General features: G+C 66.6%; 1 protein-coding gene across 1 annotated transcript in view; it reads right to left on the bottom strand.

The window, feature by feature from the left end:
• Nucleotides 1-24,943, bottom strand: part of CACNA1A (calcium voltage-gated channel subunit alpha1 A) — a 30,442-nt gene extending 5,499 nt beyond the window's left edge. Inside the window, 27 exon segments of the mRNA XM_063318960.1 lie at nucleotides 247-345; nucleotides 347-498; nucleotides 1,478-1,673; nucleotides 4,279-4,314; nucleotides 5,096-5,206; nucleotides 5,966-6,104; nucleotides 6,201-6,304; nucleotides 7,040-7,140; nucleotides 7,219-7,326; nucleotides 9,157-9,262; nucleotides 11,336-11,432; nucleotides 13,921-14,048; nucleotides 14,177-14,327; nucleotides 16,956-17,056; nucleotides 17,171-17,236; nucleotides 17,379-17,495; nucleotides 17,620-17,703; nucleotides 17,953-18,063; nucleotides 18,910-19,074; nucleotides 19,191-19,392; nucleotides 19,473-19,613; nucleotides 19,685-19,845; nucleotides 19,946-20,045; nucleotides 22,380-22,486; nucleotides 22,609-22,668; nucleotides 23,109-23,502; nucleotides 24,572-24,943. Coding sequence (XP_063175030.1) covers nucleotides 247-345; nucleotides 347-498; nucleotides 1,478-1,673; nucleotides 4,279-4,314; nucleotides 5,096-5,206; nucleotides 5,966-6,104; nucleotides 6,201-6,304; nucleotides 7,040-7,140; nucleotides 7,219-7,326; nucleotides 9,157-9,262; nucleotides 11,336-11,432; nucleotides 13,921-14,048; nucleotides 14,177-14,327; nucleotides 16,956-17,056; nucleotides 17,171-17,236; nucleotides 17,379-17,495; nucleotides 17,620-17,703; nucleotides 17,953-18,063; nucleotides 18,910-19,074; nucleotides 19,191-19,392; nucleotides 19,473-19,613; nucleotides 19,685-19,845; nucleotides 19,946-20,045; nucleotides 22,380-22,486; nucleotides 22,609-22,668; nucleotides 23,109-23,502; nucleotides 24,572-24,837 — 3,603 coding nt within the window. The 5' untranslated portion in view covers nucleotides 24,838-24,943.
• Between the last annotated feature and the right edge of the window lie 356 nt (nucleotides 24,944-25,299).

Genomic DNA, 25,299 nt, shown 5'->3' with positions numbered 1-25,299 from the left:
GGCCATGGATGCTTGGGGGGGGGGGGGGGGTGTCCTAATGCCCCCATCAGCCTCCCCAGCGCTGGGGGGGGGTGGGGGGCGGTGTCCTGGGGATGGGGGTCTTCGCTTGAACCCCAAGCCAGGTGACCCAGCCGGGGGGGGGGGGAATGCAGCCCTTGCACCCCCCGCCAGGGGTTTGGGGGGGGGGGGGGTGTTGTCGTGTGGTGCCTAGAGGCGGAGGGGGGAGCGGAGGGGGGGGGCACCCACCTGCCGGGGGGCTGGGTGGTCCCGGCCCTCGCTGGGGGAGCGGGACCAGCGCCGGTCGCGGGAGCGGGGCCGGCCGTAGTCGTGGCGCTCGGGGGGGGGGGCAGCGGTCCTTGTCCCCGGGGCCGTGGTGGTGGTGGTGGTGGTGGTGGTGGTGCCGGTGCTTGCGGTCCTTGGCGCGGCCCCGCTCGGGGTCCCGCTCCTTGGGGGGGAGGTCGCCCGACTGCGTCGTCACGCTGAGGTCCGTGCCCAGCCCTGGGGGGGGGGAGACGGGACGTGACACGGGAGGAGTTGGGGACGCGGTGGAGGAGATGGGGCACCTGGGGGACAGGGGGGTGCAGGAGGACACGGGGAGCCGCTGGAGACGGGGTGGCCCAGGGGACGCCTGGGGCAGGAGGTGGGGACTTGGTGGCAGAGATGGGGTGGCCCAGGGGACACCTGGGGCAGGAGGTGGATGTGGTGGAGACGATGGGGTGGCCCAGGGGACGTGGGGTGCAGGAGATGGATGTGGTGGCAGAGAGGGGGTGTCGCAGGGGACGTGGGGTGCAGGAGATGGACCCACTGGAGGAGATGGGGTGGCCCAGGGGACACCTGGGGCAGGAGGTGGATGTGGTGGGGTGATGGGGTGGCCCAGGGGACATCTGGTGGCAGGGATGGGGTATCCCAGGGGACACCTGGGGCAGGAGGTGGATGTGGTGGAGATGATGGGGTGGCCCAGGGAACATGGGGTGCAGGAGGAGATGGGGAGCCGGTGGAGATGGGGTGTCCCAGGGGATGTGGGGTGCAGAAGGTGGACCTGTTGGAGGTGATGGGGTGTCCCAGGGGATGTCGGGTGCAGGAGATGGATGTGGTGGAGATGGGGTGTCCCAGGGGATGTGTGGGTGCAGGAGATGGACCCAGTGGAGGTGATGGGGTGTCCCAGGGGACATGGAGTGTAGGAGATGGACTTGGTGGCAGAGTTGGGGTGTCCCACGGGACATGGAGAGCAGGAGATGGATGTGGTGGAGATGATGGGGTGGCCCAGGGGACGCAGGGTGCAGGAGGAGAGGTGGTGGCCTTGGGGCCAGCTGGGCCGGGAGACGATGGGGACCCACCAGAGGGCCAGGGTGGCCTTGGGGACACCTGGGGTGGGAGGAGACGGTGGGAGCCCCGGGGTGCCCAGGCGGGAGGTGCGGGGTGGCCCAGGGGAGGGCAGAGACGGGGGGGTGACCCCGGGGTGGTGTGTGTGTCCCACCTGTGTCCACGTCGGTGTAGCGGCTGAGGGAGCGCTCGGAGGTGCGGTGGCCGCGGTCCCGCCGGCGCTGGTGGTGCCGCTGCCCGTCCTCGGGGATGACGCGCTCCAGCGAGTAGTCGTCCAGGCGGATGCCCCGGCCGCGCGGGTGGCCCAGCATGGAGGCCGAGCGCTTCATGGGGCTGGCGTCCGAGATGGTCTGCGGGCGAGAGCAGAGCGGGGACGGTCCGGGGGAGCCCAGAGGGGCTGGGGGGGGACCCGGCTCCTGCGGTGGGGGGAGCTTGAGGGAAGAGTTACCTGCTTGGGCTGGCCCTTTGTGTCTCTTCATCCCTCCGGCCATCCATCCATCCATCCATCCATCCCTCCCTCCCTCCATCCATCCATCCATCCATCCCTCCATCCATCCCTCCATCCATCCCTACATCCATCCCTACAACCCTACATCCATCCATCCATCCATCCATCCCTCCATCCATCCCTCCATCCATCCATCCATCCCTACATCCATCCACCCATCCATCCATCCATCCACCCATCCACCCATCCATCCATCCATCCATCCATCCCTCCACCTCTCCATCCATCCATCCATCCACCCATCCATCCATCCCTCCCTCCACCTCTCCATCCATCCCTCCATCCATCCATCCATCCATCCATCCATCCATCCATCCCTCCCTCCACCTCTCCATCCATCCCTCCATCCATCCATCCATCCATCCCTCCCTCCACCTCTCCCTCCATCCGTCCATCCATCCATCCATCCATCCATCCATCCATCCATCCCTCCCTCCACCTCTCCATCCATCCCTCCATCCATCCATCCATCCATCCCTCCATCCCTCCATCCATCCATCCTTCCACCTCTCCATCCATCCCTCCATCCATCCCTCCATCCGTCCATCCATCCCTCCCTCCCTCCCTCCCTCCCTCCATTCATTCACCCATCCGTCTGTCCCTCCATCCACCCCTCCATCCATCCATCCATCCATCCATCCATCCATCCATCCATCCCTCCCTCCCTCCCTCCATCCCTCCCTCCATTCATCCATCTGTCCATCCCTCCATCCACTCCTCCATCCATCCACCCATCCATCCATCCCTCCCTCTACCTCTCCATCCCTCCATCCCTCCCTCCATCCACCCACCTCTCCATCCATCCCTCCATCCATCCATCATTCCTTCCATCCCTCCCTCCACCTCTCCATCCATCCATCCGTCCCTCCCTCCCTCCATCCATCCCTCCCTCTCTCCGTCCATCCCTCTGTCCATCCCTTCACCTCTCCATCCCTCCCTCCCGCTGTCCATCCCCCCCTCCCCCATCCTGCCCCATCCCTCTCCCGCAGCCCCCCCGGCTCCATCCCTCCCGCCCCAGTCCCCTCTTGCCGCTGCCGCAGGATGGGTGTCCCCACACGTCCCCACGCCTCCCGCAGCCACCGCGTGCCCTGAGGGGCCACCCGATGTCCCCATTGCCCCCAGCCTCGGCGGGGGCCGACCCGCTGTGCTGGGGGTCCCACAGCTGGGTTGGGGGGGACACGACGTCCCCTGTCACTGCGTCCCCATGGCCTTGGGGACGGACAAGCTCCGGTGAAGCATCTCAGCCCCCTGGGACAGACCCCCCCCCGCTGCTCTAACCATTGGGCTGCGCTGCCACCGCCGGGGCCCCCTGAGCGTCGCCGGCCACCGGGGGGGGGGGGGGGAAGGAGGGGAGGATGGGGACAGGGACGGGGGGACAGGGACAAGGGGATGGGAACAAGGGGACGCTGCTCCTCGCTGGCCACGCTGGTGCTGGAACACGGAGCGACGAGGGTCCGGGTGGCCCAGGACATGGAGGGGGGGGACAAGAGGAGGGTACGGGGGGGGCAGAGATGGCGGGGACAGGGACGGGGACAGGGACAGGGACAGGGACTGGGAAGGGATGGACAGACAGACGGGAAAGAGGCAGGAGAGCGGCTGTTCCTGGATGGAGAGAGAGCGGGAGGGAGGGAGAGCGGGCTGGGAGGACACAGGGACAGAGGGACACGGGGACAGAAGGACTCGGGGACAGGAGGATGGAGGGACGAATAAAGGTGGGATTGAGGGACAGATGGTGGAATGGAAAGATGGAGGGATGCAGGGAGGGAGGGAGGGAAGGACGGAGGGAGGGACACAGGGATGGAGGGATGGAGGGATTCAGGGAGGCATGGATGGAGGGAAGGAGGGAATGGTGGAAGGAGGGAGGGAATGATGGATGGATGGAAGGATGGATGGATGGATGGATGGATGGATGGATGGGTGGATGGAGGGATGGATGGATGGATGGATGGATGGATGGATGGATGGGGGGATGGGGGGATGGGGGGATGGGGGGATGGATGGATGGAGGGATGGATGGAGAGAGGGAGGGAGGGAATGATGGATGGATGGATGGATGGAGGGAGGGAGGGAGGGAGGGAATGATGGAGGGAGGGATGGAGGGATGGAGAGAGGGAGGGAGGGAGGGAATGATGGAGGGAATGATGGATGGATGGAGGGAGGGATGGATGGAGGGAATGATGGATGGATGGAGAGAGGGAGGGAGGGAATGATGGAGGGAGGGAGGGATGGAGGGAGGGATGGAGGGAGGGAATGTTGGAGGGAACGATGGAGGGAGGGATGGCAGGAATGATGGAGGGAGGGAGGGAGGGAATGGTGGAGAGAGGGATGGATGGAAGGAACGATGGAGGGAGGGAGGGATGGAGGCAGAGGGCGGCGGGGGGGGCCGCAGGGGCCGGGGGAGGAGCAGGCGGAGCGGGGGGGCTCTGGCGGGGCCCGGCGGTACCTACACTGAGGTTATTCCCTCGGGGTCGGACCTTCCTCCTCTGCTAGAGCCAGCCCAGGCGGTGCCCGCAGAGCCGGGAGAGAGAGAGAGACCAGAGTAAACACGGGGACGGGGACGGGGGGGGGACGACACGGGGCAGAGCGGGACCGGGGTCACCCCCACACGGAGCCAAGCACCGGCCGGGCCAGCAGCAGCCATGAGCAGAGCAGCCAGAGCATCCCTGTCCCCGTCCCTGTCCCCAGGGCGCGTGGAGGTGGGGGGGACACCCCCAAAGCCGGTGGCACAGAGGACGCCGATCCGCGTCGTCGGGGACCGTGGTGGCCGTGGCGTCCCCCCAGCTTTGGGTCTGCTGGGGGCGGGGAAAACGGACACAACTGCGCCGGAGCGGATGCAGGAACGTCCCCACACGGGGACCGGTGGCCACTTGGTTGCCCCACGGCCACAGCTCTGACCCGGCGTGGGGGAGGCAGCACCTCTCCCCCAGCTTCATGCCCCCCCCCCTCAAAGCCCCCTGCCTGCTGCTGCCATGCTCATGCCCCCCCCCACCCCCGCCCCGAAGCCCCCGGCCCAGCAGCTGCAGCCATTTGAGGGGGGGACACACGGGACGTTGCTCCTGCCACCAGGGCCACCAGCAGGGTCACACCCCACCGGCACCACGTTGCCCACGGCCACCACAGTGCGGACCAGGCGTCCCGGCCCCCCCAGAAGCCACCCCCCCACCCCCGTTAAAGCCATGGCAGCGTGGGAGGGGGGGGGTCGTGCTGCTGAGCCTGCCAGGGGGGGTGACAGGGATGGCGGCGCCCCGGAAGGGGTCCCCTCACCTGGTTTTCGGCGGGGAGCCGCGGCATGGAGGCGGCGCGGCCGTGGCCCTCCATGGGCAGGTAGTCGCTGTCGGAGTAGCCGTCCTTCGCCATCTCGCGCATCTCCACCAGCTGCGGGGGGACGGGGGCGTCAGGGGGGGAAACTGAGGCGGGGGTGAGGGTGGGTGGCACCGAAAACAGGGACGTTCGCCCCCCCCCCCCCCCCCGGGCACAGCGAGGTGCCACGTGGGGGCCGGGGGGTGGCAGGCAGCAGGGGACGTGGGGAGGGATGTGGGATGTGCAGGTGGGGACATGGGGGGTGGAGGGACACAGGGGACATGGGGCTCAGGGGACACCTGGCGACACGGGGGATGGATGGAGATGGGGCACAGGGGACCTTTGGGGACGTGGGGGATGGAGGGACGTGTGGGGGACATGGGGCTCAAGGGACCCATGGGGACATGGAGTGGTGGATGTGGGGGAGATGGGGCTCAGGGGACCCCTGGGGACATGGGGGATAGGTGGACATGGGGGACATGGGGCTCAGGGGACCCCTGGGGACATGGGGGATAGGTGGACATGGGGGACATGGGGCTCAAGGGACCCATGGGGACATGGAGTGGTGGACATGGGGGACATGGGGCTCAGGGGACCCCCGGGGACACGGGGGATGGATGAAGGTGGGGGAGATGTGACCCAGGGGACCCTTGGGGACATGGGGGATGGATGGAGGTGGGGGACATGGGGCTCAGGGGACCCCCGGGGACACGGGGGATGGATGAAGGTGGGGGAGATGTGACCCAGGGGACCCTTGGGGACATGGGGGATGGAGGGACATGGATCCGGCCGGGGCTCGGGGGATGCGGGGGGGGGGTTGGCGCAGCCCCTCACCTGGGAGTTGGGGCGGCTGTTGGGGACGTCCTCGGGGTGTCCCCGCTCGGGGCTCCAGGTGCCCGTTTTCTGGAACATCTCCTGGGCGCGTTGGGTGACCCAGGACTGACTCTCCTTCAGGCCCCCGTCGCGCGTGGCCCTGGGGAGGGGGGGGGGGGTGTCACAGGAGGCTCAGCCCCCTCCCGGCTGCCCCCCACCCCGGGCGGGGGTGGGATGGGGCCCCCGCGGCACTTACAGCCCCGCGCCCGGCTCGGCCGTGGGCGCCGCGTCCGGCCCCGGGGTCCCCTCCTGCGTGGGGGACGGCGGCTCCATGCGCTGGAACATCAGCGGCGTCCGGTTCTGCGGGGACACGAGAGGGGCTGGGGACATGGCACGGGGGGGGACACGGGGCGGGGATGGGGATACGGAGAGGGACTTGGGAAGGGGACAGGGCTGGGATGGGGACACTGGAGAGACATGGGAAGGGGACAGGGCTGGGATGGGGACACTGGAGGTGGCAGAGGGGGGAACAGGGCTGGGATGGGGACACTGGAGGGATGGGGACACTGGAGGGACTTGGGAAGGGGACAGGGCTGGGATGGGGACACTGGAGGGATGCTTGGGGACGGGGACACAAAGATGGGATGGAGCTGGGACACTTGGAGATGGGGATGGGGACACCAGAGGGGCTTGGGAAGGGGACAGGGCTGGGGTGGGGACACCGGAGGTGGCAGAGGAGGGGACAGAGCTGAGAGGGGGACACTGGAGAGATGCTTGGGGACGGGATGGGGACACAGGAGGGACCTGGGAAGGGGACAGGGCTGGGGCGGGGACACTGGAGGGATGGGGACACTGGAGAGACATGGGAAGGGGACAGGGCTGGGATGGGGACATGGGAGGTGGCAGAGGAGGGGACAGGGCTGGGATGGGGACACTGGAGGGACGGGGACACAGGAGGGACTTGGGAAGGGGACAGGGCTGGGACGGGGATGCGGGAGGTGGCAGAGGAGAGGGATGGGGCCAGGCTGGGACCCTGGGGGGACCCGGGGAGGGGACGGAGCTGGGGAGGGGACGCGTTTTGGGTGCTGTCCCCACCTGCTCCTCCCGCATGGCCTGCAGCTTCTTGGCTTTGCTCTGCCGGTAGTACTCCATGATCATCATGGCGGCGTAGATCTTCCCCACCGTCAGGTCGGTGGCTGTGGGGGCAGAGGGTGAGAGGGGACGGGGACGGGGACGGGGACCGGGGGGTGGTGGTGGGGGGGCCGGTCCCTTACACTTGTGGGGGGTGACGAGCAGGTCCAGGTTTTTGGGGGAGAGGTTGGGCCAGATGGCGATCATCTCCTTGCGCAGCTCGGCGTCCATCTGCTGCTTGTCGGCTCCCCCTGCGGAGAGAGGGCTGAGCCCCCCGGCCCTGTCCCCCCCCCGCCACCCCCTGCCCTACCCCATGGGGACCTCCCTGTCCCCCCCCCAGGGACACTTCTGCCCTGTCCCCCCGTCCGCTGATGTTCCCCTGTCCCCCTCTTCCCCCCGTTCCCCAGGGACCTCCATCCCTGGGCTCCCGGTTCTTGTCCCCTCCACCCCCAGGGACCCCATCCCTGTCCCCGTCCCCCAAAGGACTCCTGTCCCCACGTCCCCAGGGTCCTGGGACACAGTCCCTCACGTCTTCGTCCCCGAATCTCCAGGATCCCCGTCCCCCCATCCTCATCCCCATCCCTCCACAATCGCCGTCCCTGCGCAGTCCCTGTCCTCGTCCCCATCCCTCCATGATCCCTGTCCCTCCAGAGTCCCCATCCTCGTCCCCATCCCTGTGGGATCCCTGTATCCCCATCCTCATCCCCATCCCTGCAGGATCCCCGTCCCCCCAGAGTCCCCATCCTTGTCCCCATCCCTCCACGATCGCCATCCCTGCGGAGTCCCTGTCCTCGTCCCCATCCCTGTGGGATCCCCGTATCCCCATCCTCGTCCCCATCCCTGTGGGATCCCCGTATCCCCATCCTCATCCCCATCCCTGTGGGATCCCCGTATCCCCGTCCCTGCGGGATCCCCGTATCCCCATCCTCATCCCCATCCCTGCGGGATCCCCATCCTCATCCCCATCCCTGTGGGATCCCTGTATCCCCGTCCCTGCGGGATCCCTGTATCCCCATCCTTGTCCCCACCCCTGCGGGATCCCCGTATCCCCATCCCTGCGGGATCCCCGTATCCCCATCCTCATCCCCATCCCTGTGGGATCCCTGTATCCCCATCCTCGTCCCCATCCCTGTGGGATCCCTGTATCCCCATCCCTGTGGGATCCCCGTATCCCCATCCTCATCCCCATCCCTGTGGGATCCCCCTATCCCCATCCCTGCAGGATCCCCGTATCCCCATCCTCATCCCCATCCCTGCGGGATCCCCGTATCCCCGTCCCTGTGGGATCCCCGTATCCCCATCCTCATCCCCATCCCTGCGGGATCCCCGTATCCCCATCCCTGCGGGATCCCCGTATCCCCATCCCTGTGGGATCCCCGTATCCCCATCCTCATCCCCATCCCTGCGGGATCCCCGTATCCCCATCCCTGCGGGATCCCCGTATCCCCATCCTCGTCCCCATCCCTGTGGGATCCCCGTATCCCCATCCTCATCCCCATCCCTGCGGGATCCCCGTATCCCCGTCCCTGTGGGATCCCCGTATCCCCATCCTCATCCCCATCCCTGCGGGATCCCCGTATCCCCATCCCTGCGGGATCCCCGTATCCCCATCCTCGTCCCCATCCCTGTGGGATCCCCGTATCCCCATCCTCATCCCCATCCCTGCGGGATCCCCGTATCCCCGTCCCTGTGGGATCCCCGTATCCCCATCCTCATCCCCATCCCTGTGGGATCCCCGTATCCCCATCCTCATCCCCATCCCTGTGGGATCCCCGTATCCCCATCCTCATCCCCATCCCTGCGGGATCCCCGTATCCCCATCCCTGCAGGATCCCCGTATCCCCATCCTCATCCCCATCCCTGTGGGATCCCCATATCCCCATCCTCATCCCCACCCCTGCGGGACCCTCATCCCCGGGTACCTGGTGCCCAACCCCTCGGGGTCCCTTGTCCCCCCGCCAAGGCTGCCGTGTCCCCAGAGCGCCCGTCCCCGTCCCCTCCAGGACCCCGCTCCCATTCCGCCGGGGGGGTCCCCGCGTCCCCTCTGTCCCCGTGTGTGTGTGTCCCCCCCCGGGCCTTGCCTTTGGCGATCTTGATGTCGAGGGCGGTGCGGATCAGGGCCATGAGGGTGGAGTTGAAGTGCACCGTGTTGTCGTCGGCCACCGGCAGGTCCATGCGGAGCAGCCGCTGCGGGGGCCGAGCAGAGCCGGGGGGGGGACACACACACCACACACACACACACACACACACACACACACAAACACCCGTCAGCCACGGCCCCCCCAATCCCGCCGCGCCCGGGGGCTGGCGAGAAGGCGGGGGCCGCCCCGCAGCCGCCGGGGAAACTGAGGCACGGATCCCCCGGCTGCCCTCCCCGATACCTCACCCCCCCCAACCCCCCCCCCCGCCCCGGCCCCCCGCCTTCTCCCCAGGCCGCGGCCCCCCGCAAGACGCCCGGGGTGGGGGGCACGGCACGGCCAAGCGGGACCCCCGGCGTCCGGGGGTTGAGGGGTGGGGGGGATGGGGGGGGGTGGGGGGCGCACAGCGCATGCAGCACATGCAGCAGGGAGGGACCCCCCCCAGCCCCACTGAGGGGGGGGGGGTGGTGGTGTGGGGGGGGGGCTTCTCTGGGTGCAAACCAGCATCCTCGGGGGGGGGGGGACCGGGGAGACGTGCCTGGGCTGGGGGAGGGGGGGTGGTGCTGGGGAGGGGGGAGAAGCGATGAGTTTGCCAGGCCTCAGCCCCACGGTGCCCCATGCCACATACCCCCCCCCCACAGTGCCAAGCGGGTGGCGGAAGGTTGTTGTGCCCCCCCTCAAAAAAAAATAGGGGTAGAGACACCCCCCCCCCTCCCCATGCAGCCCCCAGGGGTGGGGGGGGGGATGTGGGGGTGCAGAGCAGCAGGGCCGGGAGCGAGCGATGCCCGTGGGGAAACTGAGGCAGGGAGACGCGAGGTCCCCACACACCCCCCCCCGGTGCCCGGGTACCCCCCCCCCGGCCCCCGCCCCCACCACGATGCAGCTCCCGAGCACTCGTAGCCCCCGCGGCTGGGGGGGGGGTCGCGGGCAGTGCAGCAGCCGGGGGGGGGACGGGGGGGGGACTCACTGCCAGGAGAGGAGGCGGCCAGGGGAGGGGGGGGATGGAGAGAGGGAAAACTGGAGGGGGGGGGGGAAGGCTACAGGGATGGGGGCGTCGGGGGAGAGGGTGACCCCGGGGGGGCCGAGCAGGGGCTCCTCCAGCGGGCACCGTTGGGGGGGGGGGGCTAAAAATGGGCTGCTCTGGGCGGGGGGAGCTCCAAGCCCTACAGGGACCCCCAATATGGGGGGGGCGCTGGCTGTGCCCCGGGGGGGGGGGGGGGGTGTCCCCAAATAGTGGCTCTGAGGGGGCTGTCTGAGCCCCATGCGGGGGTCCCAAAGAGGGGCTCGGGCGGGGGGTGGATGAGCTCAAAGGTGGGGGGGGTCCCCAAACAGGGGCTTGGGGGGGGTGGCTGAGTCCCAGAGGGGGTCCCCAGTAGGGGCTTCTGGGGGGCTGGTCAAGCCCAATGGGGGGGGTCCCCAAATAAGGCTTCTTGGGGGGGGGGCTGGTTGAGCCCAAAGGGGGGGTCCCCAAACAGGGGCTTTGGGGGGGCTGGTTGAGTCCCAGAGGGGGTCCCAGTAGGGGCTTCTGGGGGGGCTGGTCAGGCCCAATGGGGGGGGTCCCCAAATAAGGCTTCTTGGGGGGGGGCTGGTTGAGCCCAAAGAGGGGGGTCCCCAAACAGTGGCTTTGGGGGGGGGTTTGGGGGGGGGGGGCTGGTCAGGCCCAATGGGGGTCCCCAATAGAGGCTTCTGGGGGGGCTGGACGAGCCCAAAGGGGGTTCCCAAAGAAGGGTTCGGGGGGGGCTGGCTGAGCCCCACGGGGGACCCCCAACGGGGGGGCTCCGGGGGGGTCCACCCCCAGCCTCCAGCCCACTGGGGGGCCGGGAGGTGGCCCGGGGCTGGGGGGGGGGGGGGCACACGCTCCTCGGGCGGCGGATCTTACCCAGCCCGTCCTGGGGGGGACGCGCGGAGGCTCAGCGCCGAGGGCTCGCCGCAGGAGGAGAAAAACACCAAAAACCAAACCAACAAAAAAAGCCAAAAAAAAAAAAAAAAAACCCACCAACAAAACCCCCCCCAAAAAAAAAAAAAAAAAGGCCACGAAGCGTCGGCCGGGCTGAGTCGGTGCCGCTGCCGGGAACCGGCCCGGCGCGGGGGGGCTTCGCCCTGGCGGGAAGAGTTATTCTACCTTATAGGCCACTCGGGGTGGGCATTTCTTGCCTAAACCCAGGGGCGGGGACATATGTCTCAGCATTTCATACATGTCCATGAAAGTCAGGCGGCCCCTGGGAGCGGAGAGAAGGAGAAGGAAGAGACATCGGACAGGAAAAAGGACAAAAAGAAAAGAGAGGAAAAAAAAACAAAAAAGGAAAAAAGGGAAAAAAGGAAAAAAAGGGGGAAAAAAAAGGAAAAAAGGACAAAAAAGAAAAAAAGAAAAAAAAGAGGGAGAGAGACAGATGCAGGAAAAAAAAAGAAAAATTAAAAATAAGGAAAAAAAAAAACCAAAATAACGATAAGGGGAAAAAAAAAATACCAATAAGGAAAAAAAAACACAGTAAGGAAAAAAGTAAGGGAAAAAAAAAAGAAAAAAAACTCAGAGAAAATAAAACAATAATAAGGAAAAAAAACCAATAAGGAAAAAGAACCAATAAGGAAAAAAATAAAGAAATAACAATAAGGAAAAAAATAGCAATACAATAAAAAAACAAAAAGGAAAAATAAAAAAATCACAATAAGGAAAAAAATCACAGTAAGGAAAAAAATCACAATAAGAAACAAAATCACAATAAGAAAAAAAAATAACGGTAAGAACAAAAATAAAAAAACAATAAGAAAAAATAAGGAAAAAATCACAATAAGGAAAAAAATCACAATAAGAAACAAAATCACAATAAGAAAAAAAAATAACGGTAAGAACAAAAATAAAAAAACAATAAGAAAAAATAAGGAAAAAATCACAATAAGGAAAAAATCACAATAAGGAAAAAATAAAAAATTAAGAAGAAATAAGGAAAAAATAACAATAAGGAAAAAAAATAACAGTAAGGAAAAAATAAAAAAAAAGGAAAAAATAACAATAAGGAAAAAAACAGTAAGGAAAAAAATCACAATAAGGAAAAAATTAAAAAATAAGAAGAAATAAGGAAAAAAATGACAGTAAGGAAAATATTAAAAAAAAAAGGAAAAAATAACAAGAAAAAAAACAACAATAAGAAAAGAAATAACAATATGGCGAAAAAAATCACAACAACGAAAAAAATAAAAATAAGAAAAAAAACCCAGTAAGGAAAAAAATAATTTAAAAAAAAAAAAAAAGAAAAAAAAAAGAAAAGAAGAGGTTTAAAACCCAGCCGGCCGCAGCCCGCGGAGGAGGAGGAGGAGGAGGGGGGGGGAGGAAGGCGATGGCCGGCGCCCATGCAGCCCCGCGGCGCTGAGAGGGGGGGGGGCGGGGGGGGGGGGGGGTCCGGCGGCGCCGGACCGTGGCGGGGGGGTGGGGGGGGGGCGGCCGCGGGGCTCAGCAAGCGGAGCTGGGACGGAGAAGGATGACGGGGGGCGCGGGGGGGCGGGGGGGGGGGGGCTCCATGCGGCGCGCCGGGGGCTGGGGCCGGCCCCGGGGGGGGTGCGGGACGTGTCTGTGTATATATATATACGGAGCCGTGATATATATATCCGGGGGGGCCCGAAAGAGCGCCATTCATTCCGGGGACGCTCGGCAGGTTCTGAGTGAGGCAAACCTTGCAAGCGACCCTATGGGGGCATTTCTTGCCTAAGCCCAAAGGGGGGGAGATTACGCGCAATAAACTGTACATATCCTTATAATGAATGCGGCCGCTGCAAGAACGAAGAATACAAGGGGGGGTTAGTGCGCCCTACCCGGCCACGCGCCTCGCCGCGGACGCGCCGGGGAAACTGAGGCACGGGGGCCGGGGCTGGGACGGGACACGACGACAAGCAACACACGCACAACGGGGAGACCCCTACGCATCCCCCCCACCCCACCCACCCCCCGACTGTGCTGGGACGGGTTTAGGCTGCCGCGGGGATGGGGAGGGTGTGGAGGGGGGGGTTGGTGGGGTTTGATTCCCCCCCCCCGCAACAACAACAACTGATCCCAGTACGGCCCAGTCCAGGGCACTGGGGACGCGGCGGAGCATCACGGGACGCCCCAAGAGCAGCCGGGGAGCACCCCCCCCCGCCAAGGATATCGGGGGACACAGCAGATGACCCTCACCCCCCCACACACCCCCACCCCCCCCCGGGATATAGCGGGGACCCTCCAGCACCCGGCGGGGACCCCCCTGGGTCCGGCCGAGGCCCTTTGTGCTGCGCTGGGGGGGGCTGAGGGGGGTGGGGAGCGGGGTCGGGGGGGGGGGCAAGAGGGAGAAATCCGGCGGCCGAGCACCTACAATCGAGAGAGGACAGGTTAATTAGCGCCGCGATGGCGGGGGGGGGGCAGACACCCCCCCCCCAACAGCTGTGCGGGGATGGCGGACCTGGGGGACACCCCGCTCGGGGTGGGGGGGGACAGCCCCTGGGGGGGCACCTCGGGGCGTGGGGCGTGGGGGGGGGCCCTCTCGGGCACCTGCTGCGCCCCCCCCCGCCAGCCCCAGCCCCCGCTGCACGGTGCTGGGAGGGGGGGGGACACACACGGTCCGGCCACCCCCCGGGAGCCGCTGCGCCCCGGCGCCGAGGGGGGACCCCGGCGTCTGGGAGACCCCCCAGATCCCCGACCCCCCCCCACCCCCGTTCCCCTCGTCCCGGGGGGGTCCTCACCAGGCGGCGGGGTCGTACTCGGCCCAGACGCGGACGTACTCGTCCAGGTGGTGGGGGCCCAGGATGGAGGAGTCGCGCGTCAGGTACTCGAAGTTGTCCATGATGACGGCCACGAAGAGGTTCAGCATCTGCCGGGGGGGGGGGGGACGGGGACACGGGACAGGACGGGGGGGGGCGTCAGGGCGGGGGGGTGGCCGGGATGGGGTGTCACACACACACACACACCCCCCACCCCCACCCCCCCCCGGGGGCTCACCAGGAAGGAGCAGAGGAAGATGAAGGAGACGAAGTAGAAGTAGGCGAACTCGTTGCCGCACTCGTCCTCCTTGATGCCCGAGTTCTGGTCGCAGGGCTTCCCGCTCAGGCAGGACAGCATGATCTCGTGCCAGGCCTCCCCGGTGGCACTCCTGCGGCACGGGGAGGGGGGGGACAGCGGTGGGTGACCCCCGCCGGGGAGGGGGACGGGCAGGGGGGACACGCCAGCGTGGCACTGGCTACCCTGGGTGGCACTGGGACCATGCCGAGGGGACACGCCAGCATGGCACTGGGTACCCTGGGTGGCACTGGGACCATGCCGAGGGGACATGCTGGCATGGCACTGGATACCCTGGGTGGCACTGGGACCATGCCGAGGGGACATGCCGGCGTGGCACTGGGTACCCTGGGTGGCACTGGGACAATGCTGAGGGGACAAAATGGCATGGCACTGGGTACCCTGGGTGGCACTGGAACAATGCCGAGGGGACACGCCAGCATGGCACTGGGTACCCTGGGTGGCACTGGGACCATGCCGAGGGGACATGCCGGCATGGCACTGGGTACCCTGGGTGGCGCTGGGTACCCTGGGTGGCACTGGGACCATGCCGAGGGGACACGCCAGCATGGCACTGGGTACCCTGGGTGGCACTGGGATGATGCTGAGGGGACACACCAGCATGGCACTGGGTACCCTGGGTGGCACTGGGATGATGCTGAGGGGACACACCGGCATGGGACTGGGTACCCTGGGTGGCACTGGGACCATGCCGAGGGGACACGCCAGCATGGCACTGGGTACCCTGGGTGGCACTGGGATGATGCTGAGGGGACACACCAGCATGGCACTGGGTACCCTGGGTGGCACTGGGATGATGCTGAGGGGACACACCGGCATGGCACTGGGTACCCTGGGTGGCACTGGGACCATGCCGAGGGGACACGCCAGCATGGCACTGGGTACCCTGGGTGGCACTGGGATGATGCTGAGGGGACACACCAGCATGGCACTGGGTACCCTGGGTGGCACTGGGATGATGCTGAGGGGACACACCGGCATGGCACTGGGTACCCTGGGTGGCACTGGGATGATGCTGAGGGGACACACCAGCATGGCACTGGGTACCCTGGGTGGCACTGGGACCATGCTGAGGGGACATGCCGGCATGGCACTGGGTACCCTGGGTGGCACTGGGACCATGCCGAGGGGACACAACGGCATGGCACTGGGTACCCTGGGTGGCACTGGGACCATGTCCAGGGGACACACGGCATGGCACTGGGTACCCTGGGTGGCACTGGGACAATGCCGAGGGGACACGCCAGCATGGCACTGGGTACCCTGGGTGGCACTGGGATGATGCTGAGGGGACACACCGGCATGGCACTGGGTACCCTGGGTGGCACTGGGATGATGCTGAGGGGACACGCCAGCATGGCACTGGGTACCCTGGGTGGCACTGGGATGATGCTGAGGGGACACACCGGCATGGCACTGGGTACCCTGGGTGGCACTGGGACCATGCTGAGGGGACATGCCGGCATGGCACTGGGTACCCTGGGTGGCACTGGGATGATGCTGAGGGGACACGCCAGCATGGCACTGGGTACCCTGGGTGGCACTGGGACCATGCTGAGGGGACATGCCGGCATGGCACTGGGTACCCTGGGTGGCACTGGGTACCCTGGGTGGCACTGGGACCATGCCGAGGGGACACAACGGCATGGCACTGGGTACCCTGGGTGGCACTGGGACCATGTCCAGGGGACACACGGCATGGCACTGGGTACCCTGGGTGGCACTGGGATGATGCTGAGGGGACACACCGGCATGGCACTGGGTACCTGGGCTGGCACCAGGACCATGCATGACCCTTGGAAGGTGATGGGACCATGCCAAGGGGACAAAGCTGGATGGCACTGGGTACCCTGGGTGGCACTGGGATGGTGCCAAGGGGTCATGGTGATGTGGCACTGGGTACCCCGGGTGGCACCGGGACCATGCATGACCCTTGGAAGGTGAGGGGACCATGCCAAGGGGACACGCCAGCCTGGCACTGGGTACCCTGGGTGGCACTGGGACCATGCCGAGGGGACATGCCGGCATGGCACTGGGTACCCTGGGTGGCACTGGGATGATGCTGAGGGGACACAACGGCATGGCACTGGGTACCCTGGGTGGCACTGGGACCATGCTGAGGGGACATGCCGGCATGGCACTGGGTACCCTGGGTGGCACTGGGATGATGCTGAGGGGACACGCCAGCATGGCACTGGGTACCCTGGGTGGCACTGGGACCATGCTGAGGGGACATGCCGGCATGGCACTGGGTACCCTGGGTGGCGCTGGGTACCCTGGGTGGCACTGGGACCATGCCGAGGGGACACAACGGCATGGCACTGGGTACCCTGGGTGGCACTGGGACCATGTCCAGGGGACACACGGCATGGCACTGGGTACCCCAGGTGGCACCGGAATGTGCTGGCATGGCATGGGGTACCCTTGGATGGTGATGGGACCATGCCGGGGGGACACAGCGGGATGGCACTGGGTACCCTGGGTGGCACTGGGATGGTGCCAAGGGGACATGGTGACGTGGCACTGGGTACCCCGGGTGGCACTGGGACCATGCATGGCCCTTGGAAGGTGAGGGGACCATGCCAAGGGGACGCAGCGGGATGGCACGGGGTACCCCAGGTGGCACCAGTCTCATGCTGGGGACACAGCGGGATGGCACTGGGTACCCGGGGGGCAGCGGGACGGTGCCGGGGGCGCTCACCGGAAGAGGAGCATGAGGGCCTGGAAGAAGGTGCGGAAGTTGTTGTGCTGGGTGATGGCCGACTCGTCGTCCTCCTCCTCGATGCCGATGTTGCCGAAGACCTGGGGGGGGTGGGGGGGGCCGCCATGGCTGAGGGAAGGGGAAGGGGGGGAGGGCCGGGGCGAGGGGACCCGGGCTGTGGGGGGGACACAGGGTGGGGGGACAGAGGGTCTCACCTGCATCCCGATGATGGCGTAGATGAAGAAGAGCATGGCGATGAGCAGGCAGACGTAGGGCAGAGCCTGGGGACAGAGCGGGGACGGTGACGCCGTGCCGGGGCTGGATGCGGCCACCGGCTTAGGGGTGGCTGGCGGGGGGTGGGGGGGGTGGGGGGGTGTTTGGTTTTTTTTTTTATTTTGGGGAGGGGGTTGTTTCAGGCGGCACCTTGAAGGACTGGACGAAGGTCCAGAGCAGGATGCGGATGGTGTAGCCCTGGCGCAGCAGCTTGATGAGCCGCGCCGCACGGAAGAGCCGCAGGAAGCTGAGGTTGATGAAGTTGTTCTGCGGGGGGGGGACACACACACGCACGCACAGGGGGACACAAAGGGTGAGCGGGGGCCAGCGGGGAGGGACCCGTCCCCGGGGGCTGCGGTGAGGTGCGGGGGTGGGGGTTGCTCCCACCTACCCCGAACTCCGTCACCAGGATGTCCGTGATGCTCCCCAGGACCGTCACGAAGTCGAAGACGTTCCAGGCGTCGCGGAAGTAATTCTGGGAAGGGGACGAGGGACACGGGGCAGCGGCGCCGCTGCCACCTCCCGGCACCCCCTGGGCCCCCCCCCACCCTCCACCGGGTCCCCCCCATCACAGTTACCCACGCGCGGGATCCCCAGGTCCCACCGGTACCCACACACCGGCTCCCGGGATCCTGCCGGTGCGGGATTCGCCGGGGCCGGACGTGTGGCACCGGTCCCCGACGGTCCCGGGGGGTCCCCGTCCCCGGCGCGCGGTGGCACGTACCAGGACGCCGAAGGCCATGATCTTGAGGAGACACTCGAGGGAGAAGAGGGAGGTGAAGACGTTGTTGAACATCTTCAGCACGTTCTCGTAGGCGTCCGAGGCGTCGTAGAACTGGGGGGGGGACAGCGCGGAGGATGGGGACGGGGACAGGGACGGGGACGGGGATGGGGACAAGGACAGGGGGGCATCCCGGGGGGGGTAGGATGGACCCAGGGGGACAGGATGGGTCCTGGGGGGTGGGACAGGGATGGATCGACGGGGCACAGGGACAGATCCAGGGACAGGATGGATCCAGGGGGACAGGGATGGATAAAGGGATCAGATGGATCCAGGGGGACAGGGACAGATCCAGTGGGACAGGGATGGATCCAGGGATCAGATGGATCCAGGGGGACAGGGATGGATCCAGGGGGACAGGGATGGATCCAGGGATCAGATGGATCCAGGGGGACAGGGATGGGTCCAGGGACAGGATGGATCCAGGGGGACAGGGACAGATCCAGGGATCAGATAGATCCAGGGGGACAGGGACAGATCCAGTGGGACAGGGATGGATCCAGGGATCAGATGGATCCAGGGGGACAGGGATGGGTCCAGGGGATGGGGATGGATCCAGGGGGACAGGGATGGATCCAGGGGGACAGGGATGGATCCAGGGACAGGATGGATCCAGGGGGACAGGGATGGGTCCAGTGGGACAGGGATGGATCCAGGGATTGGATGGATCCAGGGGGACAGGGATGGATCCAGTGGGACAGGGATGGATCCAGGGACAGGATGGATCCAGGGGGACAGGGATGGATCCAGGGACAGGGTGGATCCAGGGGACAGGACAAGTCCCAGGGGAGAAGGACAAACCCCAGGGGACAGGACCAGGGGGGGACACACACCACAGGGACGGGGACGTCCCCCGAGGGGTCCCCCGGCCCCCCCAGCCCCCGCCCCCCCGCCGCCGACCTTCATCATGAGGACGATGGTGTTGAGGGCGATCATGGCCATGATGGTGTACTCGAAGGGGGGGGACACCACGAACTGCCACATGCGGTACTGGAAGCTCTGCCGGTTCTGCGGCATGTGCCGCGTCAGGGGCTTGGCGCTGATGGCGAAGTCGATGCAGGCTCTCTGCGGGGGGGGGGGGGGAACAGGCACAGGGTGGGCGTCACCGACCCCCCCAGCCCGGCAGGTCCCCAAAAAAAAAAGGCACCGGGTTGGAGAGGGGGGGGTCCGGGAGGCGGCACCTCGTTCTTCTCCAGGCTGTACTCCTCCATCATCTTGTCCCCCTGCTCCTGGAAGGTGATGATGATCAAGGCCACGAAGATGTTGACGAAGAAGAAGGGGAACACCACGAAGTAGACGACGTAGAAGATGGACATCTCCATGCGGTACCCGGGGCTGGGGCCCTGGTTCTCGTAGGTGGCGTCCACCGAGTGCTTGAGGACCCTGCGGCGGGACGAGGGCAGGGACGGGGTCCCGGCGTCCCCGTCCCCGGATTCCACCCCCCACCCTCCCCACGCCCTTACTGCGGCCATCCCTCGCCGGTGGAGACGGTGAAGAGGGTGAGCAGCGCCCAGAGGACGTTGTCGTAGTGGAACTCGTACTTCTTCCACTCCCGCTTCTGCGCCTTCACCTCGTTGTCCTTCTCGTAGACCAGGTATTCCCCCCTGGGAGGGCAGGGGGGGCGGTGGGACGGGGCCGGGGGGCGCTGGCGGACCCCCACCCGGCCGGGCCGTACCTGCAGTCCTTCTCGAACTCCTTGGACTCGTCGGTGCAGTAGAAGAACTTGCCCTTGAAGAGCTGGACGGCCACCACGGCGAAGATGAACATGAAGAGCATGTAGACGATGAGGATGTTGAGGACGTTCTTCAGGGAGTTCACCACACAGTCGAAGACGGCCTGGGGAGGGGGTGGGGGGGGTCAGCGCCGGCCGGGACCCGCCCCCCAACACACCCTGGGTGGGGAGCGAAGCCCCTTCCCCATCCGCCCCCGCGCCCACCTTGAGCTTGGGCAGCCGCTTGATGGTCTTCAGGGGCCGGAGGACGCGGAGGACGCGGAGGGACTTGATGGTGTTGATGTCCTTCCCCTTGCTGCTGCCGCTGTGGGGGGCGGGAGGGGGGGGCACGGGGAGACGTGGGGCCCCCGGCACGGCGTTTTGGGGGTGCCCCAGAGGACGCTCCCATCCCCTTCTCTCCCCATCGGTGACGGTCCCCCTCCCCGGCCGAGCCGGCAGGGCTGGAGGCTGAGACCCCCCCGCAACTCATCACATGCCAGGGAGAGCCTGGTGTGTTTCCCATGGAGCTTTGGAAGGGATGGGGGGCGGGGGGGGGGGGGGGGATGCAAGGTGTGGGGGGGGACATGGAGGGGGGGGGGAGCGAGGCGCGACCATGAGCACGAGGAGAGCACGAGGACGGAGACGGGGCAGGGGACGAAGGCAGAAAGACTTTACCGTGAGCTGCTCCTGCGGCCGGTGGCAGAGGAAGGGGAGAGACAAGGCACGGTGAGACCCCCCCCCCGGCCCCCGCCCCGCGCCCCCCAACATCCCCCGGGGGGCTGGGGGAGCCGCGGCTGGGGGGATTGGAGGAATCCCAGCCCCCCCCCCCCCCCCCGCCAAGGGAGGTCCTGGGGGGGCTGCTCCGGGTTTATGCAGCCGCTGCTTGGGGGGGTGCTCGTTATGGGGGGGTGCTCGTTATGGGGGGGATGCTCAATTACGGGGGGGATGTTCATTATAGGGGGGGTGCTCAGTTATGGGGGGGATGCTCATTATGGGGGGGATGCTCAGTTATGGGGGGGGATGCTCATTATGGGGGGGGATGTTCCATTATGGGGGGGATGTTCATTATGGGGGGGGGGATGCTCATTATGGGGGGGATGGTCAGTTATGGGGGGGATGCTCATTATGGGGGGGATGTTCATTATGGGGGGGGGATGCTCATTATGAGGGGGATGCTCATTATGGGGGGGGATGCTCAGTTATGGGGGGGATGTTCATTATGGGGGGGGGATGCTCATTATGGGGGGGGATGCTCAGTTATGGGGGGGGATGTTCATTATGGGGGGGATGTTCCATTATGGGGGGGATGTTCATTATGGGGGGGGGGGGATGTTCAGTTATGGGGGGATGCTCATTATGGGGGGGGATGTTCCATTATGGGGGGGGATGCTCAGTTATGGGGGGGATGCTCATTATGGGGGGGGATGCTCATTATGGGGGGATGTTCATTATGGGGGGGGATGCTCAGTTATGGGGGGGATGTTCATTATGGGGGGGATGCTCATTATGGGGGGGATGTTCATTATGGGGGGGATGTTCATTATGAGGGGGATGCTCAGTTATGGGGGGATGCTCATTATGGGGGGGATGTTCATTATGGGGGGGGGATGCTCACCCCTTACTTTAAGGGTGCTCAGTTACTTGGGGGGTGCTCGCCCTTTATTTGGGGGGGGGGCGCTTGATTACTCGGAGGGTGCTCAGTTATGTGGGGGGTGCTCCCCCCCCCCCGCCCCTTGCTTTAAGGCTGCTCGATCACTCGGGGGATGCTCCCCCTTTTTCGGGCAATGCCCGCCCCCGCCCCCCCCCCTTTGCTTTAAGGATACCCGCCCCCCCCCCCAGGGATGCTCAGTCTCTCCGGGGGTGCTCGCCCTTTATTTTGGGGGGTGCTCGGACGCGCAGAGGGTGCCCCCCCCCCCCAGCTTTGCTTTAAGGCTGCTCAGTCCCCCCTGGGACGCTCACCCTTTACGTGGGGGGGCGTTCGGTCACCCAGGGGCTGCTCACCCCTTTTTTTGGGGGGGGGATGCTCGACCGCTCGGGGGCCGCTCCCCCCTTTGATTTACGGCCCCTCCCTCGCCCGGGGGCTGCCCCCCCCTTTATTTGGGAGCTCCCCACCCTTCGCTTTACGGCCGCTCGGGGGACGCTCGTCCCTCCCGCGGAGCCTCCTGCCCCCTCGCTCCTCCCTCCCCGGGAGGGCGCCCACCCTTTGCCGGGGCAATTCCCCGTCTTTAGCCGGGCTTTGCCTCTGGGGGGGCGTCGGGGCCCGATCCTGCACGTCCCCACCCCCCCCCCCACCCCCCCCCAACCCCGGGGAGCGCGGGGACACCGGGACGGCGACAGGACGACACAGCGCGGTGGCAAGCGGCCGAGGACGGACGTCAAGCGACACAGCAGAGCGAGCGCAGCTGGGACGGCCCCACTGGGAGGCACTGGGAGGCACTGGGAGGCACTGGGAGAGGCGAGACACCCCCCCCCCCCCCGCTCCCCCCCCCCCCCCATCTCCATCCCCTCCCCGCCGTCCCTCTGTTTCCCTCCTCGTCCCTCTGTTTCCCTCCTCGGTGCCACCCTCCCAGCGTGGGGGGGACCCGGGTGTGCCCAACCCACCCCCCCCCCACCGTGTCCCACCCCCCCCCCCCCCAGTGTCCCCCCGGGGGGGACTCACGTGAAGGCGAAGGCCACCAGCGCCCCGCTGACCACGATGAAGTCCAGGATGTTCCACAGGTCCCGAAAATAGGCACCTTGGTGAAGCACCAGCCCCAAATCCACCATCTGCGGGGGGGCAAGGGGAGGGGGGGGCGGTGAGGGGGCACCGGGGGGGGGGGACGGACGGACGGACGACACACACACCCCCTGCCCCGCAGAAACACCCCCACCCCCGCCCCCCCGCTCACCTTGATCACCATCTCGAAGGTGAAGACGCCCGTGAAGACGTAGTCGAAGTAGCGCAAGACCTGGAGGGGGTACGGACGTGGGGTGTGTGTGGGGGGGATGCCTGGGGTCCCCCTGGCACCCTGGGACCCCCCCGGCACCCCGGGACCCCCCTGGACACCCCGGCATCCCTGGGCTGCAAGACCCCCCCCCCCCCCCAACCCCGGCACCACAGGACCCTCCTGGAAACCTGGGAACCCCCCCCCATGGTATCCCTGGGCTGCAAGACCCCCCCCTTGGCCCCCCAGGACCCCCCCCAGCACTCCAGGGGGGGACAAACACCCCCTCCCCTCCCTTCCCCCCCCCCCAGGGTCTAAAAGGCAGGACAAAGCGGGGGGACGCCCCGTTTTGGCAGAGCCCCGGGTGCCGTTTTGGGGTGCTCGTGAGGAGGGGGCTCGTTTCCCAGCTTGGGGGGGGGGGGGGTGTGAGGGTGGGGGTTTTTTTGGGGGGGGGTGTGTCTCACGTTGTTGCGGGGGGCGTTGGGCTGCACGGGGTCCTCGGCGGCCAGGGCGATGCTGCTCATGGCGATGACCATGAGGATGCACATCTCGAAGTAGCGCAGGTTGACGATGTAGTGGCACAACCGGCGGAACCTGGGGGGGGGAAACACACACACACACACACACGGTGGCACCCCCGGGAGACCCCCCCCCCCAGACCTTCCCCCTCCCTCCCAGACCCCCTTCCCCCCCCCCCGCCCCCCCTCCCGGCGCTCACGGTTGGTGGTGGAGAGGATGAACATGGAGCTGTAGGGCACCATGGCTTGGGGCCGTTCTCCTCCTGCCCGTCGCCTTCCTCCTTCTTCTCCTCCTCCTCCTCCTTGCGGGGCAGCGGCTCGGGGTTGGCGTTTCTGTTCACTGCGGGAGCCGGGGGGGGGGGGGTGGTGGTGGGGGTGTGTCACCCCCCCCACCCTGCAAACCCCCCCCCCTCTCCGGGACCCCCCCAGACACCCCCAAACCTTCCCCAGACGCCCAGGTCCACTCCCCAGACCCCCCCCCACCCTGCACCCTCCCGGACCTCCCAGGCCCCCCCACACTGCCCAGACCCCCCCTGAACCGCCCCCCCCCCCCGACACCCCCGGACCCCCCAGGCTCCCCCCCAGTCCCCAGACACCCTCCTGAACACACACACCCCCCCGAGACACCCCCACTCACCTCCCTACAACCCCCTGCATCCCCCCAGACCCCCCACAATCCTCAAGCCCCCCCACTCCCCAGATCCCCCCTGCACCCCCCCCAAACACCGTGGACCCCCCCACACCCACTCTGAACCCCCAGGCCCCCCCCCACACACACACTTCCCCCCCCAACTCCCCAGACCCCCCTGCACCCCCTGGATCCCCCCCAGACACCCCTGGAATCCCCCGCCCCCCCCCAACTCCCCAGAACACCCCCTGGACCCCCCCGGCAACACCCTGGACCCCCAAGAACCCCCAGTCCCCAGACCCCCCCTTAACCCCCCCACTCCCCAGATCCCCTCTGCACGCCCCCCGAACCCCACGGACCCCCCCCCCGAGCCCCCAGGACCCCTCCACCCCACATTCTCCCCCACTCCCCAGACCACCCTGCACCCCCCTGGAACCCCCCCAGACACCCCTGCACCCCCCTGGACGCCCCCACTCCCCAGATCCCCTCTGCACCCCCCCCCGAACCCCATGGACCCCCCACCCACCCTCTCTGAACCCCCAGGTCCCCCCCCGCACCCCCCCACATCCCTCCCCTGACCCCCCTGAACCCCCCTGGACCCCCCCCCCACTTCCCAGATCCCCTCTGCACCCCCCCCCGAACCCCATGGACCCCCCCCACCTGCTCTGAACCCCCAGGGCCCCACTGCCCCACATCCCCCCCCCACTCCCCAGACCCCCTTGCACCCCTCGGACCCCCCCAGACCCCCAGCCCTCTCAGGGAAGGGGGGGGGGGTCCCTACCTTGGACCAGGGCGTTGGTGGGGGGCGGCGGGAGGGGGGGCGGGATGTCCACGGCCGTGTGCTCGGGTTTGCCCCCCCCCTTGGCGGGGGGGTTGTTGTGGGGGCCGGGGTTGGTGACCACCAGGCTGTTTTCGGGGGGCGGGGGGAGGTTGGGGGTGGCGGGGGCGCGGCGGGGGGGGCCGCCGGGGGGGCAGGCGGTGTGGTTGCCCATGGGGGGGGGGCGCGGCGGGGGGGGGCTCGGCGGTGACCAGCTTGTTGTTCTTCATGTTGTCGATGTCCTCGGCAACGGGGGGGGTCCCGGCGCCCCACGTCCTGCTGGATGGGGCGGGTGGTGGAGAGCGTGGGGCCCGGCGGCCCCCCGGGGGCCTGGTTCTCCCTGGGGGGGGGCAGGCGGAGGGGAGGGGGCTCAGCGGGGACCCCCCCGGCTCTGGGGGAGGGCGCTGAGCCGGGAATGACGGGGGTGGGGGGGCGGGATTCGGGTCCCCCGGGAGCTGGAGGAGCTGCCAGGACCTGGGGGGGTCCCGCAAGCCCCAGGGGTCCACCAGTCCCAGGGGGGGTCTCGACTGTCCGGGGGGGTCCCACCTGCCCCAGGGAGGTCCCATCTGCCCCAAGGGGGTCCCACCAAGCCCCCTGGGGGGGGTCACATCTGCTCCAGGGGGGGTCCCACCAAGCCCTGGGGGGGGGGGGCCCATATGCCTGGTGGGGGGAGGTTCTTGTGTATCGGGGGG

This window comes from Chroicocephalus ridibundus, chromosome 29 (assembly GCF_963924245.1).
Source record: "Chroicocephalus ridibundus chromosome 29, bChrRid1.1, whole genome shotgun sequence".
NCBI classification, from domain to species: Eukaryota; Metazoa; Chordata; class Aves; order Charadriiformes; family Laridae; genus Chroicocephalus; species Chroicocephalus ridibundus.
This window is presented reverse-complemented; position numbering and strand designations above follow the sequence as displayed.